At 41.2% G+C, this 23,962-nt stretch overlaps 2 protein-coding genes across 7 annotated transcripts in view; both read right to left on the minus strand.

Annotated features, from left to right (window-relative positions):
* daam1b (dishevelled associated activator of morphogenesis 1b) overlaps positions 1-1,829 on the minus strand; it is a 40,160-nt gene extending 38,331 nt beyond the window's left edge. For both annotated transcript variants that reach the window (XM_028397007.1, XM_028397005.1), the window contains exon 1: positions 1,656-1,829. The gene's annotated coding sequence lies outside the window, so the exon portion shown is untranslated. The remainder of the gene's footprint in view (positions 1-1,655) is intronic.
* A 1,662-nt stretch (positions 1,830-3,491) lies between these two features.
* Positions 3,492-23,962, minus strand: ppp1r13bb (protein phosphatase 1, regulatory subunit 13Bb). 5 transcript variants are annotated; one of them, XM_028397131.1, is made up of 19 exons: positions 23,570-23,962; positions 23,151-23,313; positions 17,839-17,986; positions 16,750-16,869; positions 15,854-15,924; positions 13,181-13,282; positions 11,946-12,120; positions 11,560-11,759; positions 11,337-11,477; positions 10,952-11,144; positions 10,375-10,503; positions 8,057-8,190; positions 7,459-7,912; positions 6,537-7,327; positions 6,329-6,466; positions 6,112-6,245; positions 5,865-6,031; positions 5,565-5,764; positions 3,492-4,565 (listed from the first exon to the last, which is right to left on the minus strand). In XM_028397131.1, exons 2-19 carry the CDS (start codon positions 23,157-23,159, stop codon positions 4,524-4,526), a joined length of 3,348 nt encoding a protein of 1,115 aa, XP_028252932.1. In that variant the 5' UTR covers positions 23,160-23,313; positions 23,570-23,962; the 3' UTR covers positions 3,492-4,523. The 5 variants fall into 5 exon arrangements, with proteins under 5 accessions (XP_028252932.1, XP_028252934.1, XP_028252931.1 ...); XM_028397133.1 differs by having other exon boundaries at positions 8,057-8,163; positions 11,313-11,477; XM_028397130.1 differs by having other exon boundaries at positions 11,313-11,477.

The following is a 23,962-nucleotide window of genomic DNA, read 5'->3' on the forward strand; positions in this document are numbered from 1 at the left end:
TACCACTACAATGATTTTACTGGGATAATCCCTGAGCTGGGCTCTCCGACTGACCTGTAACTTCACAACTTTCAAAAATGATTTGTTACATTTGATAGTAGTGAATTTTACAGAAAGTCACAACAGGTGAAGTATCGCATGTCTGAAAGCTCTGCAGGCACGTCTTATATATATATATTTTTTTATAAAGGGTAACATGACAAGAAAAACTGTGCATGACCTCAATGAATCAATCAAGGATAAGAATGATATAGTGCTGTGAAAACATGGTATTTTACACACTTTATAGGTCAAATCAAAGCTTTATCCAGCTAAGTTCAAATCAAATATTTATGCACCTGTGAGATGTAACGATTACATATTGATGAATAGCTTCACATATTGTGGTTCTGATGTCAATTCTGGGAAGTAGTAAAAGATTCTGATGACAATATAAGGGCCAAAATTCAGTATACTAAGTGGGCTAGCTACCTCCCCTACATAGTAGTCAACAAATGTGACTGTGATTTACATGACAGTTGAGAAGGACAGAAATAGCTTGGAGTTACCGGTATGTGTATTCTGCCACACCCGCTACAGACACTCCTGAGGGTGTTACAATCATCTGAAAATCCCCTCAGGGATCAATAAAGTCTATCTATCTATCTATCTGAACTATGTGAAGGCACAAATCTTAATCATCCCAAGCATCTTTTCTTGCATTATGGTTTATAACAAAATACCACATATACCTGTGATAGGACAGTATCATCCAAAGACTGCAGAGCAGTGTCCCATGTTGAATCATATCATTTTGATGCATGGTATCAGGACCAGGTATCATATTGCTTAGTGTATGTGTTGCATCCTTTTGTGTCACCTCATATTATGCCATATTGTGTCGTATCATGACTTTTTGGTGTCATATTTTGTTATTTTGTACTGTGTCATGTGTTGTATTAAAGAGCTTGGGGTCAAATCTTATCATTTTGTGTTGTATTACACCGTTTTGTCATATCGTAGCATATTATTGTAGGCTATGTTGTATTGTTTTGTGTCATCACATAACAGTAACAATGATTTTGAAATCATCAGCAACATTTAGCCAGAGTTAACGCTCAGACTTTTCTAGTTCAGGTATTTTAACATTAACAGCACATCCAAACATAAACATTGACAACACTGCCCTGTACAAGTCCACGCTCTGTGTAATATTCCACTGAGGAGCTTACAATGAGTTACATAAGAGACTTTAAATGAATCATAACTGTTCTCCAGTGTTAGTATTAACTTTTAAAAAACTCCAAACTGTCCTGGCAGCTCTGTCCAGGACCCTGCTGGTCTATGAGTCCCGGTTTGGACAGCTCTGTACCTCCGCAGGAGTCAGGCTATAAGTGTGGACAGGTCAGCTCAGAGACAAAACAAAACAAAAAATCTTTGTAAAATAGATGCAAATATAAACCGACTCCGGGCTGTCTCTACTCCCGTCTGGACCGAGAGGTCGCTAAAGACTGCAGCTTGTAAAAATTCACACAAAACAAAAGTAAAACAGTCCGTCAATGATGGCTCTTCGCACCGGTACGGAGGTCACCAGCAACACTGCGACCAAACGGCCCGGTGTGGCTTACTTACTCATGTGGGTATTGTTTCAGCCGGAGGACAGTTTTTGTTCCTACCTTGTCACGCTTTGCATTTTCTCCGTTCGCCGTGTCCACAAGTTCATCAGGTGAGGAAAGTTAAAGTATAAACATACACACACACACGCACTCACACATACACACAAACAGAAACAGACGGCAGAGAGATGATTTTACCGACTGGTTGGTCCGGGCTGTGCGTGAGGTCATCGGTTTACTCGAGCAGGTAATGCGCATGCGCACTTCTATGTTAATCCAGTTGCCTTATGGACGTTGTAGTAGGAGGTAAACAATGCTCTTTACACCCACCTTAGAAGTGACATTAACATATTTAAAGGCGTGGTTAGGATGGTTATTCAGATCAATGCTGCAATCTAGCACTTCATTACACCTTAAAGACTTACTGCACAAGACTACCTTAAAATATTAGCAGCAAATTAATGTAATAAAATAAATCTCTGACTGATATTCAATAATGTACGACATCATTAGATGTGAGGCAAAAAAGCAGCTGTAACTACATTGAAATACTTTACATAGGAGAGCAGATCAATCTGAGTGGTAAAATAATAAATAATAAATAAATATTCTAATAAAATAATATTCCAGTCTGTTTCCAGTCTCTATAATACCCTGTGATATGTTTGGAGGCATACATCACTAGGCTTCTTAAATATGATTATGACTACATAGTTTGAAGGTTAAAAGTTGCATCCCTAGACTAACTTGATAGCTCAACTGCATGAACTACATAAAATGTCCTAAACTTTATTGTTGGGACAAAGCTGTTCAGCCTAGATTTATAATATTTATTGTCAAAAATGTAGGAAGCAGACATGAGTCATGGGACTCACAGGGATTTGACCAAAAAGGCGTAGAATGTCTCCATCTTGTGACTGCATAGGTAGATACATTCAGCTTACTTTCAGGATTATGAAGTGTGGTAGAGAGCAGAGACAGCGGCCTAAAATCAGCAGTGGCAGGAGACTTGGTGCGTGTTGGGGTGAAAACTCATCTCATCAAACCAGCAGCAGCTTTGTGTTAGAGAGCGCTATGGAGACTTTTTTTGTATGTGCATTTCAAAACGTACTAAATACTAAAAACACTTAACTTGTAGAATTCAGAGATTCTTTCACAGGGTTAAAATATATACATAAATAAAAACAATATGCAACTGCTTGATGTCATTTTGCTTTCAAGTCGTCTATGTATACAAGAGACATTTCCTGCTGCCAGTAGGTGGCGTTATGACATTATCATACATGTTCATTTCGGGGCAGATCAGATAGTAAACACAGAAGTTATAGCAACTTCCTTTTTTGAGTGGAATTGTCACGCCCCGTTCAAACTGTAATACTTTAGTATAAATCTTGAACATGTGTGTTCCTTATTGCCTTAAGAACAGACGCACTACATTTCAAGTCAATTAGCCAATGCATGTATGAGTAGTTAGCCATCCTCGGGGCTCGGGCCCTAATAATTAGTCGTATTTTTCATCACAGATCATTTAATGCCCTCTGGTGGCAACAAGATGAACTGCAAAATTACACTTTTACATAAATAAAGCCACTCACTGTATTGTCATCAGAAGTGTCCACACCTCTGCTGTTCAGGATACAGCTGTGAGCAGCATCCTCCCTGCTGCTGATGAATTAGCTGTCAACGGCGTTATCTGACTCACCACTGTCTTGCTCTGCTCTTGGTTGTCATTGTACACATTTACTGTATACTGTTACATAATGTCATTCTGCACTCATTTAAGTGTAACATGTGCTGTTGTCACCTCCTAATTTCGGGGATAATGAGGGTGAATACTCGGACTGATCATGCACATCACTTAATACCTCTTGAAATCACATATTACAGAAAACAACGTATTTTCCAAAGGCTCACTTATAATTTATTAATGTTCTTGCCACACATCCACAATAATCCTGCATCCAGATTCTGAACAGGTGACACTAAATGAAAAATTACATCTTGCAATGACATTTGGTGAAATGCAATTCATGACAATGAAGTGTGAGCTGTCAATCTAAATTCATCTTTTCTTTAATACATTGGGACACTTTGGGCTGGGTGGTGCAGTTAATACTGAGGATTTAAAACATGTCCGCCTCTAAGATCCATTTTCTGCTCTGTAAGAATATCTTCTAGGAGATATTAAATCATTACTGATAGCAGCAAATCAATTGATTACCTCACTCCATTACAATTCTGCAAGATCTTAGGGAGTAATAGAATTAAAACTGTTAAATATATATTCATCTTTGGTGGTTAGGCTACAGTCACATCACGTTATTCTGCATTTCTGTTTTTGTTTTCATCGGAATCAAATTGTCCAACAACTCAAATTACATTGCACTGACAAAAATCAGCAACTTCTCACCCTTAAAGATGAACTTCCTGTTACCATATACTGTCATGTAAACCAATGCCACCACAGACCTCAGTAAGGAGATGGCTAAAGAAGAAGTATGAACACTGGAAGAAATACTGAGATATGGGTTTAAGTGTTTGATTCTTCAGATTGATGTCTGTTACAGAGCTGGCTCTCGAGGGGTAAAAGCAAGTCTAGACAATGACATAGTTGAAAGGTGGAGAAGGAGGCAGGGTGGGGGAGGGTCAGGATGGAGTCAATTCAAGAGACTTTGGAGTGCTTGTGTGTTTTTGACTCAGTGTGTGCAGATGTAAATATTTGTGTTTAAGTTCTGTGCCCATTGCTTCAAAAAAAAAAAAAAATAGAGAAAAAAAAGAGGATTTTGTGAGAAGCACGAGGCTGGGGGAGAGTGGGGGGTGGAGGTTATGGCCACAGGGAGAAGTCTGAGCACCAGGCTCTTTTGTTGTTCTCTGCTCTTGGTTGTGTCACTAGTCCAGCTGTTAGCCACAGGTCAGTGGAGTGAGACACTATGCCAGGGAGCGCTGACGAGGTTTGATTCTCGGATAGAGCTGCAAAGAAAACAAACGCAAAGTGGAGAAATGGTTAATAACACTTATCAGGTCTATGCATGTTTATTGGTAGTTTAATCACTGATATACTACTTTGAATATCTCTTCTGGTAGTGATGCATATATATTTATTTTTATACGAGACAGAAAGGATTATCTGACCTACTTATATTAAGAGGTTTATAAAAGCATATTCATTTAATAAACTAAAATGAGAATGGCAACAATCAGTCACATCTATGCAAGAACTGAACCTATCACCCTGGGTAAAGTCAGTTGAGTGTTACTGAGTGTGCTCCAATCAGGATATTTGGGGCCAAAACAGTATTAACCGATACCAATGAATGGCCACAGGGTTTGTTTGAAGCCAGCATTCTTTATCTGCAGCATGCCAACATTAGTAAATTATTCACACCCTTACAGACTGTAGTGAGTACCTTGTGTCCTTAACAATAAGCAACAGCTGGTCATCAAAGAATAAGAATTCAATTGTTATAGCCGATCTGATGGTTTTGGACAATTTCTGAAGATGAAAACGTTGGATTTTAATTTCAGTAGTCAACAACTTAAATAATAAGTGGGTGGGGGGGATTACAGGTTGCCATGAAAATAAAAACATAAACAAGACAGCAGCTGTTTTCTAAAGCAGGCAGCCCCCTCTGCTGGCCAAAACATGCACAACAGCAGTTTATTGGAATACCTCACCAGAATGTAATGGATCTACACAAAATTGTCCAAATATGAAGTGAAATAAAAAAAGAAAAAGAAAAGGGCCCATGCTTATGTATTCACCCCCTTTGTTATGAAGACCCGACATATAATCTGGTGCTACAATGTTTATGTTATATATTAAGTCCACCTGTGTGCAATGTAAGTGTCACATGATCGGTGTATATGCACGTTCTCAAAACGCTGGTCAGATTAAAATAACATAATGGTGAACTGATTAAAATAGTAGACTAATAAAAGGGATCAATGAATAATGTTTTTTCTTGTTACCCCCAGCAGGTTGCGAGGCACATAGCCCTCATTGTCCTCAAGCCTCGCCCACCACCACTCTGTTTCGCTGTCGTCCTGTCGTCGCAGAATGGTGATGGCATCCCCCTCGCTGAATGACAGCTCGTCCGGATTCTGGGCTTCATAGTCCCATAGAGTGTACACAGTCCCCTTGTTCATTACACCCAACTTCTCCTGAACACCTACACAGGAGACCATCAATATCGATCAGCTGAACAGTTCAAACCAGTATTGTCACGGACAATGTAACCGATATTTCTTAGCTGATGTGCCATTTCTCACCATATAGAAACTGGGAACACTGAATGTAGCCCTCCTCCATCTCCTCGCATTTATCTGCAGCTGTCTCCACATCACTAATGGTGCTGGCAAAAATGGCGGCCCCTGACTCAACCAACAACTTGCAAAGATGAACACTGTTGCAGGACGCGGCACAGTGAAGGGGGGTCCTGTTGAAGCAAGCACAAATAGTAAATAGAGGATACAACAGCATCATCCAGCAGTCCTCTCTCAGAGCACTTGTACTCACCATCCATCACTATCTGCAGCATTGACATTCACACCAAAATCCAGCAGGAACTTGACTATGTGGTGATGTCCCGCACACACTGCGTTGTGCAGAGGCGTGATGCCCTCATCATTTGGAGTGCTAGGATTCTCCACCTGAAAAAAAGAAGATGAAAATACAAGTGTTTAAACGATGTGGCAATATATATAAAAAGTCTGTGCACATATTAATGACATACTTCGTAGATGATCCTCTGGACCAGGTCAAACTCCCCCTCCAGAGAGGCATCCAGCAGGAGGGCCAGTGGGTTGAACTTCACTCTGAAGCCATGACCAGTTCGCTCGGAGTTTGGCTTCTTAAGGTTCGTGCGCTTCTCCTGTAACAGTCATAACCTTTTAATTAATAAAAATTATGTCTAGGTCTATGTGTATATGTATGCGTCTTACCAGTGGTTGTGATTCCCCTGTGCCGCTGTCCTCTGGAGTGGTGACCTCTAGCACAGGACTGGGCAGTGTTGCCTCAGGTCCTCCAACATTGTTGTTGTTGTCATCATCATCCTCTGGTTCCTCTGCTTCAGCAGGATCCAACGGTCCTTCTGGAGATGGGGGTGCTGGCTCGTTGTCATTAGCATCAGTAGTGGTAGGTGGAACCTCAGAGCCCTGCTCATCTTCCCCTGGTGGGGGTGGTAGCGGAGTCTCAGAGAGGAGGTTGCCATTGTCTGTATCGGCCGAAGAGTCGCCTCCCAGATATCCAGGAGGATTAGCTGGCTGATAAAACGGTGTTCCGTTACCTGCACCGTTACCACCTCCTGGTCCACTGACTCCGTTCCCTTCTATGCCTCCTGCTAGAGTGTTGAATCTCTGGTACAGCAGTTTCTGGATATTCGGTCCACTGGGGCCCTCCGGCTCTGTGATGGAGCTGCGCTTCTTAAGAGGCCTTGGAGCGTTGGCCAACTTTTTGCGGAGCACTTCAAGGTCGGCGTCACTTTGGTAGCGCAGTGGGGAATGTACCATAGGCGTTAGCTTAGTAGGGCTGAGTGGTCGTGGGATGTTCTCCACACTGGGTGGAGGCGCAGATGGCTCCAGGTGCTGGAAGCCCTCATAATCATCAAATGCTCCTTCAAAAGCTTCCTCGCTGCCAGGTGGGCCTTGAAGCAAAGGGAATGCCCCTCCTGCCTGGACGAAAGGCAGGGGGGAGGGAGGCGTTGAGCTGGAGGGGAGAACAGGCTTCCCATATACTAGAGGAAAACACACATGGTTATGTTATTTTCAACGAACTATGTTCAGTTTCTAAGAACAGTAACAAATTTTGATAAATGCTTGCATGCTTGATAAAAGATTCATAAGCCAAGATTTGTCCATCTCTTACCTGCTTTGAGAGCAGGTTTGAGTGGCTGGCTCTTTGGCGCTGCCTGCTGGAGGTACATGTGATAGATGGAGCTGGAGTTCATGGTAGGCGGTCCCTTACGGGGCGACTGAGGCCGTGATCCTCTGTCTGGGATGAAGGGGCGCACTGCCACAGCTGGTGGAGGATCCAGCCGCTCACTCAGCCCCGGAGGGAAAAGCGGTGCGTTAGGCTGGAAGGTGGGGCTTGGTGGAACTGAGATACGCTGCTGGATCTGCTGGGATGAAGAACCTGTAGACGAGGGGACACGAGGCCATGCTGGAGCTGGCGGGTTTGGCAGTGGGCGAGGAGGAGGAGGTGCATCCTTGCGGCGCTCCAGGGAGCTGGCTGTGTTTGAGGATGTAAGGTGTGATCCATATGGTGGTGGCTGTGGCTTGTTTATGGCAGGTGAGGACACAGCTAATTTAGAGTCTAGCACCTGTCAAAAAACAAGAAATCGCTTACAGATACTTATCCAGAAGAACAGAGGTAAAATTCCTTGTTCTAAAACAGTGAATTATCTCAAGCAAACAGGATAAATCAGCTTTAACATTGCAGTAAAATTTCAAGAAACTGGACCAACCTTTTCTGCATTGGGAGCAATGGGGGAGCCTGAGGGAGGGCTCTTGCCCTGGTTATCAGTCCCTGAGTCCCGTCTCTCTGGAGGCTTTAGTGTTGTGCTGGTCTTGCCTACAGGAGGCCAACCAGTATCATTAGCTAGGGCACAAACAGGACACAGTAAGTGTGTGTAAAAGACTCATAGTCAATGACGAGGGTGGTGTGAGAAGCACAAAACAGTGAGAAAGCATGTCCACCAGAGCTAGGTCTAAATGGTGACTTTTTTCTTTGTTTTCAGATTTGAACTTCATAGATTGATTAAGTTAATTATACAAAGTGGAATATTAGTGATTGTATTTCAAGATCACATGTATCGTCTGTACCATTTCGACCTTGGTTTGGTACTTAAATTAAGGGTTCAGGATTTTGAGAAGTCTATCCTATTAACCAGACACTAATAAGAGGCGTTAATAATGCATAGGTATTGATTTAGGGTTTAAAAATCTAGAGGGGTTGGTGATCAATAGGACAAAAATCCTGAGCCTTCACTAAACAGCAATGATGGTGATGAATGTAAATGCATCACCAGTATTTTTGTGACTGTACTTTAAATGTAAAGCTGTGAATTTCTTTAAAAAATAAAGATCTACTTTCAGACAGGATAGTGTGGAAAAAACGATGGAAAAGAAAAGATGACAAAACAACAGAAATAGGATAGAAATTTAAGGACTGTAACAGAAAATCTGTCATTCAGTGACCTTAGTGAGAAAAGTACCGGTATTAGATAATAATAGACCTTTTCTACATTTTGACATGTCATAGCAGAAGAGGGCAGGTTCTGGTAACAACAATTCAGTTCTGTTATGTGTACCAAAGACAGCAAAGTGAGTTAACGCTGTATGCACAATACTATGCAAGAACTGGCACACTTAAATTGATTGCACTTGTTTTAAGGTGCGTTCACACTTGGCAGTGGATTAAAAACTAACTCTGATGAGAGATCCTGACGCTCACTTGGTGGAACTGAGCTCCAATCTCTCTACTGACTATAATCAAATAAAGGCAAAATCCCAAGAAAACAATGGAAATAAAGATACACAGCACCACTGCTTTGTGTTCATTCAAACAAATGAGAACACCACATCACAACCCTGTGACAGCCAACATGGGCACACTCACTCCTTGATCCCTACTTCCTATATGGGGAGTTCAATGTGGGGTACTATATAGTGAAATCATCTGGAAAACACTGTTGGGTGATTTCCAAAACAGCCATGGACTACCGTACTAAGGAGCTGAGCATATTGTAAGTATACTTGTCATGAAAGGTGCCCTGTCGGGTTGTGATCCTGTGATCCCTTTTTTTTGTAATGTTCAATGCCAGAGTGAATGCTGCAGAATAATTTTCTGCTTTGGTCCAGGACAAGACAACTGATTTACAAGCGTAAACACATCCTTTATGTGCTGTTCCTATGCACTGACATGCCAAGCTGTCTGTGGTGGAAAAGGTCTATACAATCATGGTAAGGGCAGTCCTACCAACAAAAACCAGGGTCTCAAAACAAACATCACGATCTGGGTCTTCACAGAAGTGACGGTTACTAAGTGAATCCAATGACATTTCAGCCATGCACAAATAATCTTTGTGCATGTCAGCAACTAATGGTGACTATCACAGCGTAGTTGTGAAAGTGTAGCGTGAAGGTTAGGGAATGTTGTTAAGACTTTAGGCCACAGTATTATATACTGCGCTGCCAGTGGAGACTTATGAGGCACTCAACTCAAACCTTCTCAGACATGCACAGGATCAGCAGTGCTTTTCTTTGAGATAGGCAGGATGTCAACAAATATCAAGATTTCTGCAGATGGCACTGAAGTGTTTTAACATGGCACCCCACTACTTTAAAGTCATTAGCCATTATACAGTGGAAAACACTCCAATTCACTCTCCAGTTTGGAAACACTGGCAAAACCGTGCACAGGCAGGAGAGCTTAATGATGCCATCAGTCAGCAATTGTTGGAGTCAGTCAGATTCCACAGCTGTGCCTGTTAGAGCAAATCATCACTGCCTCATCACTTTTGTGATTTTATGAGGAAACAGCAGTAGGTGATTAGAGTGTAGAGGGCTCATGGGGTGACTGAAGAGAACCCAGATCTAGCTATGAAATACCCATTCAATTCCTAAACTATTTATCTAGATTGAATTAGGATTATATAACTGACTCTTTTATGGTTGTACTTTGGAGTTAAAGTTCCAATGCATGCTGAGGATCTTGTGCTACAAACGAGAGACAAGGTTCAGAGGGTGCCATCCCTTTGCTGATGCAGCACTGCGCACTCACGGGACGTGCTGTCAGAGCCAGTGGGGGCTCCAGAGCCTGGCTGTGATTCTGGATGGGACGGGGATACCGGGTCCACAACGATGTCTAAATCAGACACTTTCCAAGGGCCGGGAGGCTTTCGCACACCGTCTGCCCCACCCAACCCCACAATCAGTGAAAACAGAGACATTACAAAAAGACAGGACAGCATAAACACATGAAGAGAGGAGCAGACAAGTTCACAAAACACAGGAAGAGAGTGAGGTTAGTGAAGAAGGAAAAAGAAATCACACAATCTCAGGCAGGAAGGAAACAGTTGAGGTTTAGGAGGGAAAGTTAAGTCACAAACTGTTCATGCAGGATGTGTTGACTGAGTAGCCGGAAAAGCTACTACAAGATGGATAATTGGATAGCGTCACAAGACCTATACATCTACAGTATTTGCAACTATAAACACATGATATTTCCAACCTGGGTGGTAACCTAAACCCTAGTTTAACCTGAGACCATAACCTGGCCCTAAGACTTTTGGCTCTAACTTCTCAAATGTTTTTTTGGGGGAAAAAAAAAAAGTCAAACGTTTTAGGTGTTTACAAACCTGTTTTGGTGCGGCCGTGGTTGGCTTGATTATTAACGCCCAGAGTCTGAGGCTTCAGTGGATCAGGTGGCATGGTATAGCCCCCTTCTTGTCGACCTGGAACAGGGACTTGAATATACGGCCCAACAGCAGCAACACGACCCAGAGTACCAGAAGCTGGCTGAGGAGAGGGAGGTCCATTTGCTCTGTTCAGCTATAAAGAAGAGAGTTTCAAATGAAAAAAAGTCCACTAAGAGTTCAGAAGTTAGAATTATAATTTCTTAATTCATACTGAAGAGCAGTATTTACTGCAGTGTCTTTTTTCAGAACAATTTCAACCAAAAACAATATGAGGAGATGTGTTAAGCGCTCCTAGTCTTACAGGAAGGTTCTCTTTTTGACGTGCCTCAGCTTTTTTCTTGTAGAGGCGCTCCCGAAGCTCGCTGATTCGCTTGTCCATGAGCGTCACCTCCATATTACGCTTGTTCAGAAGCTCCTTCTGTTGCTGCAGCTTACTGTTTTGCTCCTGGTTGAGCTTGTTCCGAATCTGCAAATCATGAATAAGGAAATTAAAAAAAATGTCACTAGAGTGAGGGATAAATGTTGTATTTATTTTAAATATACATTACCTGAAGCTCTTGATATAGTTTGCGCAGCTCTAAGGCTGCAGCACCGGTTACTTGTCCACCGAGGGTAGTCTGTATGCCATTGAGTTTTCCTCTCCGAAGGTCCTCAAGCTGCAGGCTAAGCTGCTCCACCCTTAGAACTGCTGCCTGTAACTCTGCCTGCTTCTCCTGAAACAAGCTGCTAACTTGTTCGATCTCTGCTGCTGCATGTGAAAGAAAAAAAAAGAAATTTGAGTATAAAGTAAGTCCTGACTTTCAGTCTGATTAGGTCACATTATCTTCTAGTAAACTCACCCTTGTCATATATTCAAATATGTGAAGCCATAAAAACATGACTAATTCATCTTTGTTTATGAGCATCTATGAAAGGTAATTGTGATTATACATACACAGGTTGCCATTGATGACCTTGCTGTAGTCCACCTGGCCTCTCATTGCTCGAATCTTCTTGAGCTTTGCCTCCTGACTCTCCACACGTTCTTTCAGCCTCTGCAGTTTCTCACTCTCTGAAACAGTTTGCTGCTGACGCCGCTCTTGCTGTTTCAGGTAACGCAGCCGTTGCTCCTTGAGTGAGTGACAGAGAGATTCATATTTTACAGGAAAAACAAGTTGCACAATTAAGTCTGAAAAAGGCTATAAAAAAGTCTCAATAATACTGCATCGTTGCAAAAGAATTATTATTAATCAAATTTCAACATAAGCATAAATATATAGCCAGCAAGACGCCAACCCAAAGCTTACAATACACCTCTGTGGCAGACATAATCTTATAACTAGGCTAAAGTGTGGATGAAATGGAATAGTGTGCTGTGTCAAGACGGTCTGAAGGCTAAAGAAAGGGTCAGATGACTTCATCTCTACCCAACTGAGAACTGCTCCAGTTAATGTCCTAAAATAGGAAATGACAGGCCCAGGTTTCCAAATGACTGCAGGGCTTCGAGTGGGCCTACTTTTCAGACACCACCACAACAATGGTGATAAATAAGACTCTCTATCTGCAGGCGTACAGTGGGCTTCATCTTGCATGACTGATCAGTCTAACACAAGCATGGTGAACTGCACTGAAATGCCACAGAGGATGACGAGGGGGACTTCTGATTCAAAGCACTACTGATAGAGCAAATAACATTACTGATGACAAAAAATACCACGAATGTGGAGCTGCAGCTGGTTAGTAAATGGTAGAATTATGTCAAGTACATACTGTGCAGAGTCTCTGAATGTGTATAAGTATAATTTCTGACAGACTGGACAATCCCTGCACCATGACTCATACTGCGCCCCTTCTTGATCGTTACATAACGGTTTGTCCCAGCTTCAGGTCATGACAGACACTTTAGAGTGGTGAAGAAGTTAAAGCTGAGCCCTGAACTTAACTGAACTAAGGTGCAGTGTGTGTCTGTGGGATCAGACTAACTGACACACTATCAGTTCAACCACTGAAGCTACAGAAGAGTATCAGATTGACACCATCGTAATAGGCAAAAACATTTAGTCATCTACAAACACCAAATTATAAGTGTGCATCTTGTTTATAAGAACAATATATTTAATAAATAAAATACCATCATACATCCTATGGGAGAGGGGAGTGATATAGAGTAAGATTAAAAAATATATATACCTTTGCAACAAGCATCTGCTGCTGAGCCTCAATTTGCTGCTGTTGCCGCGTGGCCATCTCCTGCAGCTCTGACAGCGTGAGCTCCACACGCTGATTCCCCACCTACACACACACAAAAGGACTGGTCAACACACAGAAATGTGAGCCTAGTAATTTCAAAGTTGACACCTCCTGAGAAATTACAGTATAGGAACTACCAATGTAAATTGCAACTGATTTTGTCCCTTTAAAGGAGATAAAGTGTAAATGAACAACTGTATAATTGTAATTTAACAATTGTAAAATTTCCGCTTCAGGACAGGCAGTAAAACAAATGTGGTCTACAACCAAGCAGTCTCCGCCACTAAGCTTTCTGCTTTAATTCACAATAATAGAGGGATACCACGCATATGTAGTTAAAACATGAAACAAAACGAATTAAGAGTATATTTTATTAAAATATTTACCAGTACATGCAGGATCAAGGCAATGTTTGTCATTTTGTATTGGAGACAATTTAGAAATATTACTTTTTTAGTGTTGAATGACAAGATTTATGCATAAAGCAGAGACAACAACAGCTCCTCACAACAAAATGCACTCCTTGCAGCCCAAGTTGAAATATCAGCAGAGCTTACTGCAATATAAATGAAAAGGGTTAACCTTCACAGCAGTTTTCATAAAGTTCTCTCCTTCAGATCCTTCAGATGGTATTCAGCACTCACAGAATAAAGGAAGACGTTCTGTTTTTTCCCCAGACTTCGGAATTTCTAAAAAAAACACTTTTTATCTTGGCCGACCGTCTTTCAATAAAACAGCACACTGACTGAACAGGTCTCCACCAAGCTACAAAAAGCCTTAACTGACATACCGGAGCCCTTGCAGGCTTTTGCCTTCAGGTCTTAAGAGGGAGGAGATGATGCTTCATCAACTACAGACTGAGAAATAATAAATACTGGTCTGGACTCTGGTAAAGGTAATTTTGCTTTAGACGGTCCTAGACATGTTTAATAAGCAAGGACATCCCTACAAAATGCACTATTCTAACTTGATTAGAACAGGCAGACATTTTTGTGACTCATCTTTATCTGAATAAAACATGCTTCTTTCCTGGAATAAATTCAGATTCACAAGTATACAGCTCAACATGCTCTCCTTTCTTGCCCCATGTGGTTCACAGACAGCATTATTTAGATATAAGGATGTCTAGAAAGACTCAGTAGGAGGGGGGAGGTGACTCAGCCGAGGTCGAGATGGGGAGAGCGGGGGAAGCCACTGGCACACACATCCACGCTCAAATGCACACAAGCAACTCTGCATCAGTGACAATTCACCCGAGGGACATGCAGACATACACACCCCTCTCAAATTGTGGTGAAAAGGGAGATGAAGAAATGCCCAACTGAGCAGACCACGGAGGAAGAGAAAACAGCCACATGCTCGGACATCAGAGATGTTTGTCCAACCAGGGCCCATGAAGCCGTCTACAAACTGTGCCTATCAGGCTTAAAATGATAATCAGGATTGCATTTCAGAGTAAAAGCCCCAATGCAAAATTATTTAGAGCATTCGAGAGTGTTCAGAGAGTGCAGAGATTCAGTATATATAAATATATATATAAATATATATATATATATAAAGGTTAGTCATAAAAATACTAACCAATTTCTTATTAATCTATTATATTTTACTAGACTAATCATTTCATCTCTGCAAAGAATATAATGGCTAAAGCTGCAATTTACAACAAAAACTTAAATGGAAGTGATCACTGCAATGTTCCCTTGAGGCACCTCAGAAGACGATCAGCTCTGCTTGGTGGAGCGAAAGCCTCTGGGGTTTGGGCAGCAGCCCATAGAAAAGCCAAAGCAATGATCCTCTTAGGGACCATTATATCATCCAGCAGGACAACCGATATAATCCTCTAAATCATACATTAGGAGGAAACTTGTACTGAGCTGTGCCGTGGATAATGTTTCCCCTCTCTGAAATTATGAATTCTACCAGTAAAATGAGGAACTGAACAGTTGCTAATTTCTCAATCTTCAGCCCAAACCTTAACTATTTTTAGGCTCTGTAATTAAGCTCATGCTAAAATAAAATCATTTAGTTTCAGGTCAAACTAAAAGTTGGCTCCACCACAGTGAGCTAGATCAATACTAAACTGATATTATCTAAACAAAAAGTCAAAAGTTGTGGATTATCAGGATAAAAATGAATACCTTCTGGGTGCTCTTGTGCTACACTGCCATAATTCTTTTGAAAACAAAAAACACAGTCCCTCAATCTCCTTCTGCACTGGATTCTTCCCTCAACCCTTAAGGTTGAATTAGTTACAATTCCTTGACCGCTACACTTTCCTATTGTGAAATCTGGGACAAATGGAACACAGACAGAAAGGATGCTACGCCAGAGGCTGCTTTTATCAGAGTCATTCACAACTCAAGAGTGCGTACATCCTGAAGCTAAAGAGCTGAACTTGCACAACAAATGGGTACACCTGACAGGAAAACAGACCATGTCTGGAAATGTAACAGTCTCCCAAACACTTGGTTATATGTCTACTGAGAGATTGATACCTTCACTAGATGAGCAGTAAGCCCTCCAAACTGTGTTGTCAATGTGTTGTATAGAGACAGTTTACTTCGGAATCATTATACAGTTTAACATTGTTCAGGCGCTGTCTATTCTCACCCCATTTTCGTTGTGCTTCTCGCCAGTATTTCCACTTCTGCGACTTGCTGGATCCTGAGACTGCTGACTCCCTGCAAAGAGAAAGAGTCACTTTCACAAATGCAGGACAAAAATATATAACACACACAGGCGAGGGCACGCGGAAGTGCAGACAACAACCATTGTCTAGTTTGATAATTCACTGACATGACTGCACATGACAGAAGGATTTGAGAAGTGGGACAAGCATCACTTACTACAGGGATGCTTGATGGGGATACGAGAATAAATATTAAAAACACAGAAAACTGTCCACTTTCAGCTCAACTTCCAAAACCAATATGGACAGATCTGTTATCAGTCTGAATTGTGTGTATTCTCCTTTAATACATACTTAGTTCAAATAAATGTACACAATGGAACTGATGTGTTTAGTGTCTAAGCTTATACAGGTGTAGTTTCTTATGTTTTGGGGAATTTTACACCTATTTTATTTATGTTTTACATTTATATTTATATATTTATGCAGCTTTGCTCCCTCCAGATACATGTGCACACTATTTATGCTTAAGGTGTGTATGATTTCTTCCTTTGATCATTTTATTTATTCTATAAAACATTATGAATTCTTATTATTAAGGGATTACAGAAAAAAAAACCCTTTCATGTATATTTATACTGTAAGAACATGAGACAGCAAATATACAAACACAAGACAATCTGTGGTTTCAAGGTGCATCTTAAACCATTTTAAGAAAGATTAATCTCAGCTGTCTGGGTCATTTTGGACTGCAGAGTAAAGAGTGAGCCAGCAGAAAGATGCTGTAAATTACACTGGCATACCTTTACACCCCTTACACACTTTCAGACTTCTGTATGAAGAATACAAAGCAGAGAAATGTCCCTACAGTACAAACCTTGATCACTGCCCTCAGTTGGTGAATCTTCATGCCGGAGGAAGAACTTGACTTCTTGCTTCCGAGGGCCCCATTTCTGCAGATGTTCATACATCATGTGCTCAAAGGGGATCGCTCGCTCTGAGAAGCAGAAATTTAGCCGATCAGCTGGACTCATTTGTATTATTGGCACAACTGATTTATTTTCTACAGACAAGACAACGCTGGGTTTTAGCTGCATATAGACATTATTGGCTCCAATGAAAGAGGTTTAAACTGGAGCCAAAGGAAACTTAGATCCATTTTGTTATTGTTATTAGGTTGATCGATCCAAACATTATATACATTTTTGCTTATTGCATAGAACAACACATCACACACAAACAAAAAACACTTTAGGTCTCTAAACAGGCCTTATATCCAGAGATGCTGATGAATTTAATTGATTTATGCAGATTTTTTTAAAGCAGGAATATCTGAATTAAATCCAGTTATAAAAGTATGTGAGCTAATATTAAACTGCTGTGTGCAAAGAGAGAAAAGCAGACAAAGGGACAAAGACTAAGTGGTTTTAGGAGGTTTCAGGGGCAGACGGCTGCATTGTCAGGCACCAGCCAAACACCATTGCATAACGTGGGTTAATAAAGCCCTTGGCTGGGATGTTGTTTTCAACAGGCGAGTGGGCCCTCAGCAGAAAATGCTGATAACACCGGGTGTCAGCCGAGCAATGGTGATGGGAGCAAATCGTTTGGACCCAGTGGAATCTGTTGTGACAGCGTTGTGGTCTGTACTGGCACATAACCCTTTTCTGGCCTATAAATTTATACTCAAAGTGACCTACTCGAGCCTGATAACAGGAATAGGAATATATACCTAATAATACATGTCTGTCTTCTTCTGATTTTCTTCCACTCAGGTACATATGCACAGCCCCTTCTTGGCACCTGGACCTTCATTAATAAAGTGATTGTTTTCACATTAATAAGAAAAGCTCACCCAAATGGGCTTTCAGGTCACTGCTCCATAACATGGCAAAAAACTAATGCCTTCCACTTCGGGCGATAATAAACACACTCTGCAACAAGCAGCTGGGGTTGAACCAGGTCTTACCGTTGCCTCTCCAGACCTCAGCCAGGTGGCAGCCGCTCTCGCCGGGCTCTTTGCAGAACTCAACAACATCTCTGCACGTTGTCTCAGGGGTAATGGGCACCTCGGTCACAGCCTGTTCCCCATCGCTGAGGTACACTGTGAGTATCATCTGAAACAAGAATTGAAACAGTCAGGGGTCAAACACACCACATGACACAACATTGTTTTACTAGTATCATAAATATTATAAAAGAAATAAGAAAATATGTCCGATGGCACGCAATGTCTGCTGTACGTCGGCCAGCATCTGATTTGTTCCCCTGAGCTGCTAGTGGACTCATGCCTGTGCCTGCCACATTTGTGTTTACCATGATTACAGCCTGACAGAAGTGTTAAACACACACAGTTGAGAGTGGAAGATAAAACCTAGCAATGCAGGCCCTCACATGTTTTCGTCTGCACTTTTTTTACCTTGAAAAAGCAGACATCATTCACCTATCCCTAAACCCTCAACAAATAACATTCTTACATTGTGACTACAGATACATCTGAGGTAAATGACCAAATAAGAGCAGAGACAGTATGAAGTCTCACTATAATAGAGGAGAAGCGGAAGACAGGCCGTGCAACAAGGTAGATATTATTTTAGATGTAGTATTTTAAAGCTAAGCTGGTCCTAAGCTAGTACAGTGACAAGGCAAAAATGTAGCGCAATGTGTATGTGACCTTTTGACTAATCAATACAATATGCCTGAAACTAATCAATGAGTTTAAATGACAGAAAATCAATATAGGGCTGTAAATTCAATTAGTCATTTAAATGCAATGACAGTGGTATCTGAAGTGCAAATAAATTTTGCCATAAATAAAAAAAAAATCTTTTCAGACATGTCATGTTTTGGCATTACATACATTTTGCATAATAATAAAAAAAATGCTGATGTTAATGTCATCAGCATTTTTTTTTTTTTTACAAAGGCATCTTGCCATGTATTCTTAACATTGACCATGCCATTACTGCAGATGGATTACCCATCTAAACGTAACGTGCACACACACACGTTACCCCTAAAGGAGGAAATCTGGAGGAACGCCAAAAAATAAAAAAATAAATCTCAGAATCCAGATGGTCCAAGCTGATAAATCATATCTAAGAAGATTTCATCACTACAAAGTACTGACTCATTATGATAAATACTTCAGTGGGATATAAATAAAACTCTCCACATTGATTTAGGTTGTAAATGTGGACACACACACATACGTTTTTTCCTGCTGGAGCTGCGGGCAGATTTTCATTGCTTCCTGTGGCAAGAAAAACACTCTAGGAGTGTCTTCCTGTTTCATGTGACGGGCCTCCCTCACCCCACATTTTGTGTCATAACGGGACTGTGAGGAAAGGTATACATAACTTTGGAGCTTTGGAGGCTAGACTCAAAAGGAAGAAAAACAAATATCAGGCACATCTGAAAACATGCGCCTTTGTGCAAGTTAGATGGACGTTCAGCCAGTTGTTGGTAAACAACGGAAAGGGAATTCTGGGTGTCTGAGTTCAGATCTTTGAAGCTGTGACATGCCATAACAGAGGGAAGGGAACAGTTGCCAGGAAAACAGCTACAAAAGCATCTCAAATTAAATAAGTAATACACATTTTGCTGAATAAAGAGGATATACTATACCCAGGTACACCCTACACTATACATTATTACTCTAAGAGTTTCTGTAATACAAAGTGACTCATCCTTTGTAGTGATGCAACTGTGTGACTCATTGACATTTTCTGCTGCAGCCTTATTGAAACAATATGATCACTTGAGCTTGAGAGCCACTGCAGCTTCACTCGGCTGACTCTGAGTTTAACTACCTGCACTCAGAGACTGATGATACCCAATTTCGTTGCGAAAATAAAGATTCTATTCCAAATAAAGGGTGCGCTTATTTTGGCTCCCTTCCTTTCACAAATCCATCTATGATGCTCCTGCTTCTTACACTGTTTATATGAAGTAATGAATCTGATCTAAAAAAAAGGCATTTAATATAAAAAAAAATATAGGAGGAAACCTGAAACAAAGTGTTGTATGAACGTTGGAGACTTGTTATGTTTACTGATAGATAATTGCTTTTCTAATACCCGAGGGATATTGGAGCACTGCCAGCTGCATAATCAGATACAACACAGTAAAGGACTAAAAAAGACAGTGTGCACAATTTAGCCAAAAGAGCCTAGCACCACTGCCAGTCTCTTTGTTTTTTTCTAAAGGATATAATGTGCATTCTTATTTACATTTTGCTGTACAATAATCTTCAAGTCACATATTAGAATACTAGAATAGTCAAGACATTCTTATCTGCACTCTACCAAATCAGAGGCCTACATGCTGAAACATCCTGCTACACAGGTTTTAAAAAAAACACATTAATCAATCGAGACACACAAACAAACAATCAGGCAAGATGAAGCAACAATCTCAACAATCCTTAGTCTAAATTATTCCTTTAAATGTAGACAAATTACAAAAAACATGTGACTATGCAGTCAGAAAATGACAGCAAAGAAAAAGAGAAACTTGAATCCAGCTAGAAACATACGAACCGCCCTCACTAAGTTGCGTCTGCCCATAGTCTTGGCTCTCTTGACTGCCCTCTTTTCTTTTCGTTTCCTCTTGATCTCCTTTTTTGGTGGCCGGTGATGTTCCTTCGCCCAGATGGGGCTCTCCTTGGAGAGGCTGACAAGGCCACGTAACACTATAGTCACAAACCTCTTCATCGTGGCACTGCCTCTCTTGCAGGCACGAGACTTAATTGTTACGCCATCCCAAGCAGACTTCTAAACCCGACAGCGGCTTGTGCATTAGAAAAGTGCTGCAGAGGAGACTTGGACAGAAAAAACACTCGCCGCGTGTGCAGTTCGGAGAGGGAGGGGGTAGAGAGCTAGTGTGAAGCAAACAGTAAGAGAAAGAAAGAAATGAGTAAGAAAGGAAGAGAGGGGGCGAGAGAGAGGGCAGCCACAGGGTGGTAAGTGAGGGTGGAGGAGGGCGCCAACAAGTACTTCTATTAAAAAAGTGTCCATGGGATGTGCCAGTGGCTGAGCCACCGACTCCCTCCTAATGAGAACAGTTTGGGAACAGCTGTGACTGGCAGGCAGGTCATGGATCTTGCAAACTCAAGAAAGGGATCATGTTTATCCCTTCTGTTGGCTGCACATGACTTGAAAGCTGCTGTTTCTCTTTAGCTAAATACTACAGTGGGCATCAACCTATACCATTTCGCTTCTGAGAGAGAAACGGATTCTTGGCTGGACAAATAGTCAGTGGGATGATTCAAACAGTCATTTCCGGTCAAAAATCCTGTCACTGAGAAGAGTACTACAGATCTAAATTACTGACACATAACTATAAAAGGAAAGTCCTTGAAGTTAAACACTTAAACTGTGTCAACAACATGGTGAGTAAAACTAACAGAAGCCTAATGTGGAGAAAAGTAAATTATCACTATTAGGCATGAGTCTGCATAATAATCTGGTCAAATAATCACCGCTAAATCAATAAAAATGAGAGCTGCATTTGACATTCTCGAATAATAAGAAACTGCACCCTACCCAAGCCAAACATGCTAAACATCTTTCTTTTACCTGAGCTTGAAAAAAAGCACATAAGAGAAAATTTGATTGTTTGATTGAAAGCTGACTAATGTGTACAAACGGGCGTCCATTTAAAAAAACAAATTAATAATGTATTCCTCTTCAGCCAATAAAAACACAGACCTATGAGTCTTCAACAGGTGGGAATTGATAAATAAATCAATAACTCTTTACATCTGCTCAAATTGAATCTGAGGGAAAAGCTTAACAGTAATAGCCACATCCATTAAACTCAAGGACATTTTACTTTTTAATGACAAGTGCATTATAACGTAACAGTGACGGCTTGGCCAATGTTATAAAAAAGGGAATGCAACAATAAGACGCACTGTTTACTTTTCCTGTAAGTCATGCTTTGCCCAGTTCCACTGTGTGAGATTAATGCCACTTGACAATCTACTCAGCTCAAAAGTTCCCCTTAACAACAGAGCATTAGTCGTCACAGCCACACAGACCTAGATCTGCCAGGGTCTCATTGGCTGCTGCAGTCACGCGAGAACCCAGAGCCTCTCAGCTCGAGTGGCTCTTCGACTGCGATAGCCTGTTGGTGCCAAAGGGTGCAACTGTCCATCGAAGCTACGGTCACAGTCAATCTTGAGCACTGGATGACTGCAGCAAAGATGGAGTCACCTCTTTTTAACCATGTACTCCTGGAGCCTCTCTGGAGAGTTATTTTAATAAGAACTACTGAGTTTTCAAATTTTGTAAACATAACCAAGGCCAAGGGGGAATTGCTTTCATTTATGATGACACCTTACTGAACATACTGTAAATTTATCCGGAGTGTGAGTTCATGTTCCACTCCCTGGGGGCCAAAAGGACTCTAATCACCTTTCCCACAGTCTATCTGTGCATTCTCAGCACTAAAGACAACAAAAGCGGTCCTAACAAAGCCCTGATAACATAAGGGGTTGCCACTCAGGTATTCTATTCTTTGCACAGAACATCTTGCAACAATAACAGCAGGGGAAAACAACAGCATGACCATAGTTCTTGATTTACAGACGGCAACAACAGACGGCAATTTAACAACGCCTACTGTACCAACTGCTTTAAATATAGCAACTGTTTTGTTCAGACACAAAATCATTGCTAAAAAGAGAGAGTGCAAGGATTTAATTGAACCTGGCCTATTCACACCCACATATAACAATGTGTGTGTAAAAACATGTTCATTCATGCTTTCATTCATGAAATCTAAAAATAAACAAACCTCACATATACTGCACTTATACAGCATTTTATGCTGTAATTTGTACACAGTTCACACATAATTATCAGCATGGTTATGCTACTGTTAACTATTCCATGAAAAATAAAATGCAGTTATGGGCTCAGGCCACAGATTTTACTCTTAGGAGGTAGCGATCCTATTTGCAAATCATATAAACATCAATAAGAAAGACAGACAGGTATTGATCTTTCTTTAACTAAATGTACTACAAGGGATTCACATTGTGTCCTCTGTCTGAATCTTGTTCTCTTAGAATTCCATGCATTTTTTTTATTTTTACCGAACAAGCCTGAATGTGCCTTTTCCAGAGAACATACCACCTTTAAAATAACTTGGATTGAATGACACCTTGGAGAAGTGGGCAGTAAATCACCTGTTGTGAAGGCAGTGATGTTGTATGAATACATTAGTGACTTATTTCTGTATTAAGGTGGATAAGTTGGGACTGTGTGCACTTACCGGCATCATATTGGCAGCAGTGGTGGATTAAAACCAGCGTTCATCAGTAAGATGGCTTTCGATTCACCCCCTTATCTTCACCGTGTCTTCAACCAAGACCCACCTTGCTAGTTATAGGGCTCTGAATACTCCAATATGACAACCAACTGGGCCTCACTCCTCTCTGCGGACCAAACGAGTGGGATTTTTTTTAATATACTACACGACTTCTGTAATGTCTTTGACACACACTTGCTAACATAACATGTAATGTTATGAGCTGCAAATACATTAATTTAAATGATCCAGGTGTGGCTCTTTACAGCTGCTGCTACAAACAAGCCGCTGGTTAGCAAGTCGCTGTTAGCTCGAAAAAACAACATAACACAAATTCAAACGTTTGACATGCAATTGTTTGATATTAACAAAATTTTACTCACCAATGTCAGAGACGAGTCATCGTTTCAGCGGATAAATCTGAGCTATGTTACGTTTAAAGGCACGGAGCTAACCGAAGCAGCTGTCAGCCAGCCAGCCAGCCAGCCAGCCTGCTAGCTAGCTACCACTGTCTGCCGTAAGGTGTTAGCTGCGTTAGCTGGTTTCAGAGATGGCTAAAGGACGGTGGGCAAGTCGATCTCTCGGCTGTCGTCGTTCCTTTAACTTGCACTGACTGCACATCGGCACAATCTATCGATGAAGTGTTTCCCACACAGACGAAAATTGATAAAGGTCCCCCCGGACAGGCTAACTCGTTTTTTTACGAAGGCAATGAATCATCGTTAGCAGGCTAGCAATGCTAGTTGACGAAAATACAAATAGCTGGAATCCAGTTG

The sequence above is a fragment of the Parambassis ranga genome, chromosome 24 (genome assembly GCF_900634625.1).
Source record: "Parambassis ranga chromosome 24, fParRan2.1, whole genome shotgun sequence".
Taxonomy (NCBI): domain Eukaryota; kingdom Metazoa; phylum Chordata; class Actinopteri; family Ambassidae; genus Parambassis; species Parambassis ranga.

Bases quoted from the DNA above. Each gene is read 5' to 3' on its own strand.
- ppp1r13bb (XM_028397130.1), bottom strand. The intron at 15,925-16,749 runs GTTTGTACTGTA...TTCTCTTTGCAG, and splicing joins AACTGAGGGCAGTGATCAAG to GGAGTCAGCAGTCTCAGGAT. The intron at 7,328-7,458 runs GTAAGAGATGGA...GTTTTCCTCTAG, and splicing joins CAAACCTGCTCTCAAAGCAG to TATATGGGAAGCCTGTTCTC.